Below are 15,784 nucleotides of genomic sequence, written 5' to 3' on the forward strand. Positions count from 1 at the left end.
CCCCCTAGCGATTTACGTGATTTAGAAAAAGAAAGAAAGAAAAAAAAAAGGAAGCTTAAGTAGCCGAGCATCTGGCGGCGGATTTTATCGAGATGGACAAGGCCGATGGTGAAAGTCTTCTTACTCTCTTTTTTCACCTTCTCCCACCCTCCCCCGATTCCCCTTTTAACCCCTCACCCACCCTATCCCTCTCTTTCTATGTTCTTTTCGAGGTGAAGAAAAAAGTTAAGTGGAAGTCGCCGTTCATGTGGCTTTGCCTTTAGGCATACTTACCTTCTATCTCTGTTCAACTTATATTCCAACCGATAACAGGAATCTAAAGACTCCCCTCAACATAGTGAGAAAGTAGCTAACAGTTTTTCCTTCGATCCAAGTTCCTTCGTTGGGGTGGGGAGATTGGGAGGGGGAGTGAGCCAAGGTAAAGGTATTTTCTTCTACTTCTTCTTCTCTTTCATCTATAGTTTTTCCTCGACACCATTTACTACCAACTACTTGAGCCCGGGTTTGTTAATCTGAAAACGTTATTTGAAAAAAAAAAAATTAAACAAAAAAATAACAAATGTGTACAAATCACAAAACCCGGTAATAGCGGGAACCTTCAAAAAACCAAGCTTCAATTTTATGCTTTTCGATTCATGCTTTAACCCTCTTTTGCGCACCGTACTGGAAGATGGCATCCGCAAAAACCACTATAATGGCGCGTCGTGCCTAAAAGATTAACGCTTTGCCGTGTTCGCACGTTTCATCAATATGTTTTCGTTTTGCGCCGGTAGAACTGACTATTATTACATCGTGAAACGGAAAAGGGTGAAACCGATGAAACGAAAATGCAACAAGAATGAGACAGAAGACAATATACATTTGTTTCTTATTATCTCGGTCTCCTCTTTGTGCGGTGCTTCGTAACTTCGTAGTCTCCCCACTCTTGGCTACTAAGCGTTGTACATATATGTGTGCTTGTGTGTGTAACTACATATTACAAAGCGTACACTCCTATTAGTATTCCTGATATTCTGCATTCGTCTCATTCTCTTGTAGGTTAGTTTCTTGAAGGTTTTACTTCAAACGTGTGTGATCTGCACTCTCATCTGTTTTTATTCTTCATTTTTTTTTTTATTTCAAAAAAGAAACATATAACAGTTTATTATTATACCTTATTAAAAGTTGATAATAATGCGAGTTGTAAGATATCTTCTAGTAACGTTACTAAAATAAGATGAAACATTATTCTTTGACTTTAACCGTCTGATAATAATGACATTCTTTGTAAGAATGTAAAATATTCTTTCTTATCTCTCTTTCTCTCTCTCTCTCTCTCTCTCTCTCTTGGTCTTTTACTATCTCTCTTCCTTATAGAAAATGATTAAGAAGAAAATAAGGTTAGAAGAGGATAGAGCAATATGTTAGGAAATAATTCATCGTAACCGAGTCGGTGAATCATTCCTCTCCCCACCACCACTAACGTAATCCGTGGTTTCCTTCGCGGCAATAAATTACAATTTTATAATCCCCGAACGTCTTTTGGCGTTTCACGGCAAAAGTAATCTACGAGTTCTCGCGAAATAGCGTAAGATAGGTAAAATCAGAAAATGATAGTAAATGTCAGTAGAGAAGGAAAGTTTACGTTATTTCTTGTCTCGCGATAAAATCACAAAACATAAATACATATGTGTAAATCACAAAACATTAGAAGTGAAACCATAAAAAAAAAACCAAGCTTTGAGAGAATGAGACAAATGAACAGTATCAAAAGTAAGCTAATTGTAGGGTTCACTTAGTATAATCTTAAAACCAAATATGTATTCATATAAAAAATAATATTATATTATTTAATAAATATTGATTTAAAATAATATAATATTAACAGAATTACATATTGATATAGGATACAATTAAATTATTATTTATATTTATATATATATATATAAAATAAAATAATACTTATAAATTAAAAATTAATATAAAAAATATTATATTATATTAGAAATTATATGTTCATATAAAATAATATTCTGTTGCTAGTTATATCTAAAAAAAAATAAACTACATTAATTAAACTGAAAATATAATTGAGAATAAAAATTTTTAAGTAAAAAAATTGATAAAATAGAAGAGTTAATTTTAAAAATCCTGATTAAATAAGCATATCACTTAAAAAAAAAATAATTCTACAAAATTATATTTTTATAAAAAATAATCTATATTACTAAAAAGTAATATATATCATAGAGAGCACGGCATGGCTCAGTCGGTAGAGCGCTCGACTCCCGCCCGGAGTTCGCGGGTTCGAGTCCCCGCTCTCCGACATCGAACGAGGGGGGCATGCCCTGTGTGCTCGTCGGTCGTGGCTTTGGGCTCGTGGGCGTCAAGAAAAATGATGCCATTGGGACCACCGCCCAACATTCGATGTGGTGGGCTTGGGGGGGGACCTAGACACTACTGTGTGTGCGGCACTTCGCACGGAGGACGTGACTGCCCACGGGAACCCCACAATGATAAGTGCTCCCCGCAAGGGGGGCCCCGGGCCACAATGGTTTAAGGACTGAGCGCCCGGGATAACAAACCACACGAAAAAAAAAATATATATCATCTAGATTATATAATCATATAAAATAAAATAAAATTAGGCAATTACCGAAAAGTCCGTAGGGTGGGTAATTCCGAAAAGTCGTGAGGTTTTTTCCGAAAAGTAGTGAGGTTTTTGTATTACCAGTATCATCTAGTAAAGAAGGATTGTAAATTATCCTAATGCTTGAGTATTTTTTACGGTTTTCATGAAATAGTTTTGCTTATGAGAAGAATGCGAACACTAGCGACCAGTCGAAGAACTAACTACTGTTTTTAAGGTAGTTCTTCGATTGACCACTATACAGGTTTAGTATCGATATTTTATAAGCTACGCTTCGTAGTTGCAGTCGCACACAAACACACACATATACAAAACTTAGTAGTCAGAAGTAGGGACTACGAAGCAGCGCATCGGGAGGAAACCGAGAATAGGTAAAATTGTATAGCTATATTGTGTCTTATCCTTTCGCAGGCTCAAGCCTATATATTTGTCTCTTTTCTTTTCTTACTTCCGTTTTGCCACCGCTCGCCACAACGTTACACCGCGCCGTGTTTCATTTTTTTATAAATCACTCTAATTCTAAAGAAGTTTTCACTTAAAAAAAATAAAAAAAAGAAAGAAAAAGAGAAAATGAGAAAAGGAAAAAAGAAGGAAAGAATTAGGTGAAATCGTGCAATCCAAAGAAATATTACCTCGCTCGGTCCGTGTGTTTCAGTGTCGTCTGTCGATACGTCAACCCCAGAATGGCCCCCAACTCCGATGGAATCGACGTTTCTCGTCTAGGTCATTTGAGCTTATTCAGCCGAATAGTGGAACACATTTTTTTGTGTGTGTCCCAACCCCAACCCTCATCCCTTTTCTTAACCCCTCTTACCTGGCGTCAAAATCTGCTGAAAGATTTCTAAATCTAAGTTGATTTTGACGCGCCTGTTGTCGTCTCACACACACACCGATTCATTCTTATTTCTTACTATAGTATTTACGATCGATCTGGGGGAAGGAAAACACTGAATCTTTCTAAATTCACCTTTGACAATAAAATATAAATGAAACGAGATCAGGAATATGTACTTAAACATCTGTGAGTGTGTGTGTGTGTGTGTATGTGTTACCGTGAAATAACCAAAATTGCATAATGTCAAGATTCACATGATCGTTTGATGTATGTCCGAAATATTAATGTGCATAAGAATGAACCTCAAATATTCGGTCTTTCATCGATCGTATTTGGTATGTGTTTAACATTTCACCATGTGAATCTTGACATTATCCAATTTCGGTATTTCACAGTAACATTTGTGTGTGTGTGTGTGTGTGTGTGTGTGTGTGTATTTGAGTATAACAGTGAACTATATAAATGACAAAGCAATACTATCATCATCCTTATTGGAATGAACAATTATTAATTTGTCCAAACAGGAGATCAAAGCCACGGATTGTGAGGAACGCGTTGAAGAGGAGGATCTTGACGGGCATGAACTAATACCGTCCCCTGACAGTGGCAAGTCAACGGACAACGAGGGAGCTCTATCTCCGATCAAAATACGATCCGACGTTAATGGCTTGGATCACGAGGATTGCGATGAATTGATCCAGGTCGAGAACACAGCTCAGGCCTGCATCATGCACGCCCTTAGCATCGTAAGTTTATTATCATTTTATAATTCCCTATATTTATTTCATTTATTTTTGATAGATGTTAGGGTTCAGTGAAACACCGAAATTGGATAATGTTGAGAATCACATAATGAATGTCAACACATACCAAATGAATATGGTTGATTAAAAACTGAACATTTGAATGAATTCTTGCACGTCAATATTTCGAACCACGTGAATCTTGACATGTTCCAAGTTTGGTCTTTCACGTTTACATAGGACACAAACAATAAAATTGTTTTCTTCTTCAGACACCCTCTACCCAACCCCCAATCCCCTCCGGTCACCAAGCGTAAACTAGTAAAAACGTTTAAAATTGGATAAACCATGACCCCCCTGGGGGTATGGAATTAATTCACAAGTCTCGAGCAAAAGCTCTTGCGCTTTCTGTGATAATGAACCTCGTCGTAGGAACGTTAAAGTAGCGGAAAATAAAATGAAAGGGAAAAAGAAAGAAAGAAAAAGAAAACAGTCTTGTATAAAGTGTAATTCAAACAAATATAAAAAAAAAAAAAAAAGACAAGTATAACTTCAACGCCCATATCGAAATTGAACGACGAACGAAAAAAAATTACGTTGAAAATGGGAATGCAAGCAACGGTGTTGAGGGTGTGAGTGTGAATAGAGTTAGGTGAGAAGTAAAAATTGATGAAAAGAACAAAAAAATTAGCGAAGTAAAAAAAAAAAAAAAAGAAAAAAGGGAAGAGTAATCTCGGTAGAGAAAAACTGACGGTAGAGGAATTTTCTCGGACGTAGAGGATCGTTGTGTAATTGGGAAAGTAAAGCGTACCCTTCTACGGGTTACCCGGTAAGACGAGATGCTGCTACGTTGGCGGAGCAAGTTGGGGGTGAGATGGGAGGAGTTGGGAGAGGGGATGGGGTGATGGCAGATCGTAAAGACTGTAATGGACCCCCTTTAACTTCCTAATGACCGATACCACGAACGGGCGGGTGAGCGAGCTCTAGCGAGTGAAAATCGCTGGAGGGTAGGAAACGAGAGAATAGGAATGGGGTTGGTGCTTGCCAAGGGATGCCAGACAGCCTAGGACGAAACTGTTAAAAGCAGTCGTTCTCGTTGTTACTACTACAACTACAACTACTATTACTAATACTAATACGTGGAAGCATATTACGAAAGATCGTAAACCGATCAACAACTGTATATTCCTACCTATGTATGTATAAACATGTGTATATGTATATATGTATATGTATTTGGTGTAAGAGAGGAAGGATCGTTTGTAAAAGCTTTCTTCGCGACAATAAATCAAACTGGCGAGCTAACCAAAACGTTCGGCAGTCTGTTTCACTTCCTTTCTCACTGTTTTTCACTCTGTTTCTCTCTCAGACTCACTGACTCGTTCACATTTGCTCGTATTGTTCCTATTCGTGTGGCGAACTGTTCGGTTTCACGCGTACCACCCGGACGATCATTGCCAAATGTATCGCCGAAGCTGAGCCACAAGCGTGTAATGACCGCATAAACCAGTTATGGTTTCCTATATCATCGTAAAGCAACGTCGAACGGGTCGGAAACCTACCTGCCTGCCTGCCTGCCTGCCTGCCTGCCTGCCCGCAGGCTTTGCGGGTATGCGAATTCTGCGTGTTTTCCGTTATATCGAAATATACTTAATCTTTTCTTTTTGTTGTTGTTTTTTTTGTTTTCATCTTCTCAAGACATTTCATAGGAATTCTTCAAACCATTAATTAGGCACAGCTAAATGTTAAGCGAGCTTGTTTCTTTGTACGGCAGGATTCAACGAGAATTAGGTGTAAACGGTAAAACTACGATGTGTGACGATAATAATAAAATTACGTATAATACATTTAAAAAGATGTTATCCTCAAAAACCATTATAGTGACGTGTCGTACTGGAAAATGACAATCGTGAAAGCCACTATAATGGCGCGTAGTGTCTAAAAGATTAATCTTATTACATATAACCAAAAATTCTTTTCTACCCTAACTTCTATCTATTCAGGTTCTCGTATTTGACAAATTGACGATTATTTCGAACGATCATTCGGTTATGATTGATTTAACAATAGAGAACAATTTATTTTCCATTAGGAAAAGAACGTGAAAATGAATATTACGAGAAATATAATGTATAATAATAATCATACTTTTTTCCGAGATATTCGACGGTCGACTATCTCGTGTTTCACCCTTATAATAAATGAAAAACAAAAGAAGAAGAAAAAAATATAGAAAACAAAACATCGTTGTGGGTGGAAATAAATAATAAAAACAAAACAAAAAAAAAGAACAAATACGAACAGCTTTATCTAAAGAAGAAGAAGAAGAAGAAGAGAGGTTTCGTCGAATTAAAAACTGGTTAGGAGGAGGGAGGGAGGGGGAGGGGGGAAAAATAAAAACAAACAAAAAGGGATTGATAAAAAAAGGCTAAAGGTGGTCGACAGACGTCAGATTTATCGTAGTTCGAAACGAGTTGTAAATTTTAGTTCGACTTCAACCCTTTTTCCCCTGTCCGTTCTCTGACCAACCATCCACCCTCCCCTATCCCTCCCTCCTATCCTCTTCCTCTTCATTTCAACTAAATAGTTGACCAAAAAGAAAAAAACGAGAAAAAAATAATAAAAACGTCCTAATAATATATTTTTCTCGTACTTTACTCTACCAATGCTCTTTTTCTTTCTCATTTTAGGACTCGTCGTTGGAACTCAACTCAGACGCGAACTCTAGGGGAAGTTCTGGCCCGGTCATGGCGTTGACTAATGGATCCTTGTCCGCTAAGGAATAAGTCAAGAAAGAATTAACCACCATAGGAATAATATGGTCTTCCCTTTTACCCAGGGATTCTCGAACCAACACGCAACCAACCCCAAAACCAACGAGACATATCGATCTCCTTTTAAGGATATATATATACATGCATACACACACTTTAACTGAGAAAGAGAGAGAGAGAGAGAGAGAGAGAGAAAAAATCGCCATGTATATAGCTTAAATGCCTAACAAATAATTCAAGAATCTCGTTCCATGCCATATAATACTACAAAACAATTCGTCTATCGTACATTGGCAAATTTTCGAATATCAATCGAAGAAACTCGATTTGAGGAAAAGGGAACGAACAGGGGGGAGGGGGGGAGGGTTAGGTTAGGATTGAGAAATAGGGGAGGCGGGATGAATCGGGGGAAGGTGAAATATTATCAAGAGAATGCGAGAATTATTGGGAAATAGAAAATATCAAACGGTATTGTCATCTCTTCCCTATGGAATGTGTATAGATTCGTTAGAATTCAATTTGTGATTTTCTAATCAAACATGCGAATGAAACACACACACACACACACACACATACATACATACATACATACATGCATACATACATACACTCAAAGACGCGCGTATTTTAAGTGTATAAGCAAACGCGTATTTTGATTTGATTCGTTATTTATGAAAAAAAAATAAAAATAAAAAAAAATATTGTCAATTGAAACGTTGAGATGTTCATTTTGTTTTATTTTTGTTTATATTTTATTTTTCTAGACAAAATTATTCAAAGTATATAGAATGTTATAGAATGTGTTAAATTGGTTAATTTATTTATTTGTTTTATTTATTTATATTTTGTTGGATATTATTAATATTTATCTTTTTAACACTAGATTTAAGGACTGAGCCAGTTTTTGGACTTGTTAAAAATTTGATTACTGTACATGTATATGCAAAAAACTTCAATATTATGTTTTAAAAACATATATATTGGTTTTTAACCCTTTGAGTGCTGAATATACTTATTTTTACATAAAATTTTTGTGTACGAACAAAATAGTTTATTATTAACCACATTCTAATAATAAATTATATTTAATAATTGAAATTTTTGTCTCTGAATATAATTTAATTGATTAATACAATTATTACATTATCTCACATTAATATTAACAAACACATATGCGTTTAACGATAAGGTTAGTAATTTTTAACAAACGCATATATGCGTTTATAGCACTCAAAGGATTAATTACGTAACGAAATGTACGTAAATATTGATTACTCCATTTTACTACTCAACCCCTTTATTTAAACAATGTTTGTAAGTTTTTGAAAATTAGTAGAACCAAACATTCGAAAATCTAGTGTTAATTAAAATCAAAATCAAAAGAGCTTGTCTGATTTTTGTTAACAAATTTAATTGTTATAAAAAATGCAATCATTTTAGAATGAAAACGTATATTTATATACAGGGTGATTCAATAACTATTACCAACTAAATAACTTCGAAAGTATGATGATTGCTGAAAAGTTTATTAAGAAAAAGTTGCATGAAAAATTCAGGACTATAATAAAACATTAAAATTTGTTTGCTATGTTCAGTCATTTTCAAGATTTATTGGTCAACTTTGTTTTTTTAAATACAATGTTATATTGTAATACTTATTATCGGATAGCGGCTGACAAGACGAATCCAACGATATGCAACATTAAATACAAAACTTGACAATGACCTAATAAAAACTATTCGGAAAATATCTGTTCCGTCCGTTGTCGAAACAACTGAAGGATGACGCAATTCTGACGCAACCCTGACGCGATCATGACGCAACCATGACGCGGAAAAGCTGTATTACGGCCGGCGGCAGCTTATTCGCAAATTCTGACCATTTTTGTACATCAAAAATATCAATGTTGCATATCATTGGATTCGTCTTGACAGCCGCTATCCGAAAATAAGTATTAAAATATAACATTGTATTTAAAAAAACAAAGTTGACCAATAAATCTTGAAAATGACTGAACATAGCAAACAAATTTTAATGTTTTATTATAGTCCTGAATTTTTTATACAACTTTTTTTCAATAAACTTTTCTGCCACTATCATTCTGACCTATTTAAGTTGCAAGAACTGGTGAATCATCCTGTAAATATAATCAGGCCGTCCGTACGTGGTAAAAAGAAAAAAAAAACAAAAGAACAAAAATTCTACGAGAAGGATTTATATGTATATAAATGTTTTTTTCTTAATACGCGTGTCACGAAACAAAAAGTGAGAGAGAAAAGAGAGAGAGAGAGAGAGAGAGAGACAGTGACAAAGAGTGAGAGAGAGAATAAGAACACGAATAGGAAAAAACCAAAAAAATTCGAAGAAACTTGGAAATATGCGCGATTGTAAATAAGGAATCCTTTTTTTTTGCGTTACTTTTACATACAAACTTCGCAAAAAAAAAAGAACAAAAAATGAAGGAAAAAAAGAGAAAGAGAAAGAGAGAGAAGGAAAGATTAATTACCTCTTAGAGTGTTGTAAATATTACGCTTGTAATTTAAGTTAGTGCTTAAAGAAAAAGAAAAAAAGAAAAAATGGAAAAAGTGAGATAATGAAAATGAAAGAGAAAGATAGAGAGAAAGAAAGAGAGAGAGAGAGAGAGAGAGAGAAGAGACAACTAATGGTCTGTTATTTTATTGCGATTATTATTACAATAATAAAAAATATTTTCTAAGCGCGTATAACAAAAAAAAAAAATCCTTCTCGGACATTCGCAAAACGCTTATTATTACTATTATTGTTAACCCTTTTGCTGCAAAAACAGCGCCTTTTGACGCTCGACTATGAACACTTCCTCTAAGCAAACGGCACCTTTTGGCGCTCGACTATGGACAATTCCTTTGAACGAACAGCGCCTTTTAGCGCCGTGAATTTGATTTACGAACATTTCGCGTACCTTGTTGTCCCTACAAACAACCTACTATTGCGCCCCGGCTGCTGAGAGGCCAACATTTTTAGGCGCTCCGCAGCGAAAGGGTTAATTAAATGTTTCATTTTTTGTTTCTTAATTCATATTTTTCAATCTATGCACAGCTAAAAGAAAAAAAAAGAAAGAAAGAAAAATAATAATAATAAAAAAAAAAATATAAGACGATGAAAAAGAAACCTTCCCCCCCCCCACACACACACACCATTTGAAGCCCAAATTCCACGATTAAATTAATGGCATGGAAACGATCGAGTGGTATCATTTAGCGATTTTAAGGATATTTTAAAAATGAAATTATTATTATTAGTCGAACACAATTAAGAAAAGAAAAAAATGAAAAGAAAAAAAAATGAAAAAAGAAAAAAAACAAATAATGCGCGAGGATTGATCGTGAATAATAATAATAATAATAATAATAATAATAATAATATTAATAATAATATTAATAATAATAATATTAATAATAATATGAATAATAATAATAATAATAATAATAATAATAATAATGTTTATTTCATGATTCGCAAAATGGTCTCCTCCTAACTCCACACATCACTCTTATATTATTATTATTATTATAATATGAACCTTCTTCTTCCTTTTGTAGCGTTCACACACATACACACATACACACATACACACGAATAAAAGTATACATTGCACGTATACACAAATACTATTACCTAACTACTTATCTCAACTCTTACCCATAATACAACCCCATAATACTCATACACATTTTACATACACATACAATATTATAATACGTATACAAACACAGTATGGCAACAACAAAAAAATGATGAAAATGATCGAAGAAAGAAAAGGGGTAGAGAAAAATAGAAAAAAAGAGTGAGAGAGAGAGAGAAAGAGAGAAATAAACAACCACAAAAACCAAAATAAATTAAAAACATTTCAAGTTTTATCGAAAAAAAAAAAATAAATAAATAAATAAAAAATAAAAATAAAAAAAGCGAGGAATATTAGCGTGCAATAATTGTTAAGACGTTCAATATATCAAACGTGTATTTTTGATGATGTACGAATCCAATTTTCTTCCATTAAGAAAACAAGAGAGAAAGGTGAACGAGCGAAAGAGAATGAGAGAAAGAGAGAAAGAGAGATAGAGATAGATAGATAGTGATAGAAAGAGATAGAAAGAGAGAGAGAAAAAAAAACCCACAAAATTCATGATTTTAATTCAACCCTCTTACTTTCGCTTATTTTCTTCTTCTTCTTTTTATTTTTTTTTTTTTTTGATTCTTTTTTCTTTTTCTTCTTCTTTTTCTTCTTCTTCTTTTTTCTTCTTCTTCTTTTCGTTCGTTCGTCTCGCCTGTGAATCACATTATTCATTAGAAACGGAAAAAGTTTTCGTTAATTTTATGCAAACGATCGTATTATAAAAAGCACAGAGTTGACAATCCAACGATTAGTTTACAAGGGCGATAAAAAGAAACAAAAACAAAAACAAAACAAAAAAAGAGAGAGAGAGAGAGAGAGAAGAAAAAGTAAATACTTAAAAACCAAACGAAAGCAAAGAAAAAGAAAAAATAAGATAAAATAAATAAATAAATAAAATGAAAGAAAAATCATATTAATTATTACACCAAAATTATGAAACCAAATTTTGGTTGATCAAATGATGATAAAAAAAAAAAAAAGAAGAAAAGAAAAAAAGATTCTTATTAATCGAAGTAATTTAATCCTTAGTTGATTTTTCTTTCTAAAAAATGAGAGAGAAAATGATTGATTTGATTAGGGTGTCATTAACGTAAACATGGTGGTTTTTAATTTAATGAGAAAAATACAACAATTCACAGAACGATAATTACCTGTACGTAATAACTTATTTTCTTTTTTTTTATTCTTTTGTTTTGTTTTTTTTTTGTAATTGATTCTTACTTTTCTTCTTTTTCTGTTTCTTTTTTATTTTAATATTTTTTTTATTTGAGAAGCCTTTGTTGCTTCGTTGAAATAATCCTAAAAAAAAAAAAGAAGAAAAAAAAGTGTGTCCACGAGAGATTATGATAACTTGAATAAATAAATAAATAAATGAATAAATAAACGAAAAAAAAAACAATTAAAAAAAAAAAAAAAAGAAACAGAAGAAAAGAAGAAAGAAAATAGAAAATAGAAAAAAAAAACACAGATAAATAATAATGGAAGAAAGGAAGAGAAGAAAAAGAGATGCAAAGGGGAAAAATGAAAAACAAAAAAAATACAGAAAAAAAAAAGAAAGAAAGAAAACATAGAAAATTATATTTGGTATGAAAATAAAAAAAAAAAATAAAAATAAATAAATAAAAAAGTGAGTTATATGTAACCACCGCGTCGTCCTCATAAAATTTGTAGTTTTAAGCAGCGTTATTTGCTCGATAAAATCGAGTAACCCCCCACCCCCTATGAGTTATTAGAGTTGATCCGTATTGAAATCGAGTCGACTGTATCGTATACTAAAAAAAAAAAAAAGCAAATAAAAAAAAAGTGAAAAAAAAAAACAAACAAAGACAAAAAAAAATAAGAATAAATAAAGAATGAAAAATAATATCGAAGAAGCGAGAAATGCAATTCGTTGCATTAAAAATGTCACGCAACGAGACTCAAAAAGCTTCGTGTCCGTTTTTCTTTCACGCGTTCTAAATTTAAGTTAAGAGATTAGAATCCTATAGGCGAAGAAATGATATTTGTTCATAGTCCTACATATAAATAAATAAATAAATAAATATATATATATATATATACATACATATATATATATATATATATATATAAACAATGTTTTATGGAACATTATTATCTGAATAAAAAATATATTACGTCTTTTATCCCACTTATCTTAACACTAGACCTACCAACACTTCATGTACACCCTAATCCTACCTTGAGTTGAAGTCAAACAAACCCTAAAAAAATAAAAAAAATAAAAAAAATAACCACACATATATCTTAATACAGAAAATAATATTTTAACCCATTGACTGCCAACTACGAGATATCTCGTACGTAGTGTGTGCTGCAATTTCAGATTAATTACAAATGGTTATTTAATGGTTAAGAATTATTAAAAAAGGTTGAATAAAATATTTATATAATGTAGAAAACATTAATTATCAATTATTGTAAATACCATTACAATATTATATCAGTAACTTAATATTATTATATTTTTTTTAAATTTAAGCCAAGTCGCTTTAAATATGTCTGACAGTCAATGGGTTAACAGCCAATTAAAATATAAATCTCTTTTATTTATAAATTAATGCGATAATATACATTTGATATTTCATCTTTCCTTCTTTTTTTTTTTTCAAACAAATTACAATAAGCAATTATTCGATCTTGCGATTAGGTAGGTTTAGTGTTAAATTTTGGGTGCAACAAACAATTGAGGAAAAACTAATGAAACAAACATTTCGAAACTAAATTGGGAATGGAGATGAGAAATGGGGGAGGGATGTGAGTTAAGAAAAAAAAAAACAAGAATTGGTGTCGACGATACTATGTCGTAAGAGTCTCTTACCACTCTCGTTGGTTTTTCGGTAACTTTGCACGTTCTTCCTGTTCTCGTCTGCCCATTAACGTTTTCTCTCGCACCCTCTATTACCTCACTTCTTACTTTATATTTTCCTTCTTTCCCTGACTCCCCAACACCCTTACCCCTTACAACCCCCTCCCCCTCCCCGGCCGCCCGCCCCTATTCTCGCCAAGAATAACGAAACACAGAAAGAGAGAGAAGAGAAAAGAGAGGACGCTCGTTATGCAAAAGATTTCACGAACCACCACACTCGACGTTAAACGAGCCTCCTCTTCCTTTCTCTTTCCTCTTTTTCACAACTCCTCAACCGGTACGACTAATGAGTCTGTTGTTACCCCAATTAGACGAGAATGAGAGAAAAAGAAGAAAATATCAAAAGGGGGAAGAAAGGGAAATGGGGAAGGAAAAGAAAAAAACATTTCTTCGGATGGTTGACGGTTGCGATATTAAAGAACCCACCTACCTACCTACCTTGCTACTACCTCTTTTGGTAGCATCCAAGCACGTTAAAGTGTTCACCTCTTCGACTCGTACATGCGGTTTTCTTTAGTTGGGTAGTCACGTAAAAGATGAATGAAGAGAGAGAGAAAGAAAGAAAGAGAGAGAGCTGGTAAAAGTCCTTCAACAACGACGACGACGACGACTACGACGACGATGATGACGACGACAATGATGCTGGAATAATGTGTAATAACAAACCACCACCGGGCAGCCTCTTTTACTCTTTAATACGTGAAAAATCCTCGAGGTAAGTTCCGACGAATGAGAGAAAATAGAAAAAGTACCTAACAGGAACAAAATAAAATAAAAAATAGAAAATAAAAGCGAGAGAGAGAGAGAGAGAGAAGAAGAAATAATTTTATTCTTCCAACGAGCGCTAACTCTTAATGAACGAAAAAAAAAGAAGAAATAAAAAATAAAAAAAGAAATCAAATAAAAATTCAAATCCTAAAATTTACCTAAGTTGGATAACTCGCAACCACCTTTTGCAGAAGAGATCCCACTACCCTCCCTCCCCTCCCCTCCCCCCTCTGCCCTCCTCCTATGTTTTCATTATTTCAGTATTATTTTTTTATACATGTTTGTTATACGAACTTGCTTGTGCTTGTTTTTCCTCTCCTCTGACTTGTAAATATGAATTGTCGTTTTAACGTTGTTCGTTTGAAATTAAAAAAAAGAAAAAAAGACTAAAAAGATACCTACGTTTGTTTTACCTTTTTAATGTTCATTCTCTTTTTGTTTTGTTCAAAAAATTCCCATTTTCCCGCGCTATTTATCTTACCTCAATTTACCTATATATACAATTTTATTAACAATCGTATAATTAATTAAATATATAATGATTTAAAAAATAATAAAAATATTCAATGATACATTTGTTTTACCTTTTGAATGTTCTTTCTCTTTTTTCAAAAGATTCCCATTTTCCCGCGCTATTTGTCTTACCTCAATTTACCTATATATACAATTTTATTAACAATCTTATAATTAATTGAATACATAATGATTTAAAAAATAATAAAAATATTCAATGATACATTAGTTTTACCTTTTTACTGTTCTTTCTCTTTTTTCAAAAGATGCCCATTTTCCCGCGCTATTTGTCTTACCTCAATTTACCTATATATACAATTTTATTAACAATCTTATAATTAATTGAATAAATAATGATTTAAAAAATAATAAAAATATTCAATGATACATTTGTTTTACCTTTTGAATGTTCTTTCTCTTTTTTCAAAAGATTCCCATTTTCCCGCGCTATTTGTCTTACCTCAATTTACCTGTATATACAATTTTATTAACAATCGTATAATTAATTGAATATATAACAATCTAAAAAATAATAAAAAATATACAATGATACGTATTTTCATTTATTTTGGATTCCACGTGAATACAAATTGTACGAAATGGATTTATGTACTTTGAAAAAAAAAGGTTTCCTACGTTATCTAACGGTACCAGTTCTAGAATTGATTTTTCATTCGTCGATAACGCAAACATAAATAAATTCTATTGAATTGAATTCAATTGGACACTTTTATTTGTTTGTTTTTTTTTTTTCATCGTCGATACACGAATTTTATTCATTCGAAGTTTTTTTTTTTAAATTAAACGCATTTTCCAATTCGTTTAAAAAATAACGCGAAAAAAATTGCATCGAGACTAAACTAATATGACGGCAGTGGTATTACTACGCGAGTCATTAACTTCATATCTAAGGATAATAGGAATTATTATAATCACGAAATTTTGAATCAAATAATTATTATTATAATTTTGTTAATAATTA

The 15,784-nt window shown here is 32.7% G+C and overlaps 1 protein-coding gene across 4 annotated transcripts in view; it reads left to right on the forward strand.

Annotated features, from left to right (window-relative positions):
* LOC107067324 (uncharacterized) overlaps nt 1–11,530 on the forward strand; it is a 321,890-nt gene extending 310,360 nt beyond the window's left edge. For all 4 annotated transcript variants that reach the window (XM_089174040.1, XM_089174041.1, XM_015322727.2 and 1 more), the window contains 2 exons: nt 3,989–4,210; nt 6,898–11,530. In XM_089174040.1, coding sequence (XP_089030166.1) covers nt 3,989–4,210; nt 6,898–6,993 — 318 coding nt within the window. In that variant the 3' untranslated portion in view covers nt 6,994–11,530. The remainder of the gene's footprint in view (nt 1–3,988; nt 4,211–6,897) is intronic.
* The last annotated feature ends 4,254 nt before the right edge of the window (nt 11,531–15,784 follow it).

This window comes from Polistes dominula, unplaced genomic scaffold (genome assembly GCF_049000335.1).
Source record: "Polistes dominula isolate Pdom_NZ unplaced genomic scaffold, Pdom_raw_medaka contig_75, whole genome shotgun sequence".
NCBI classification, from domain to species: Eukaryota; Metazoa; Arthropoda; class Insecta; order Hymenoptera; family Vespidae; genus Polistes; species Polistes dominula.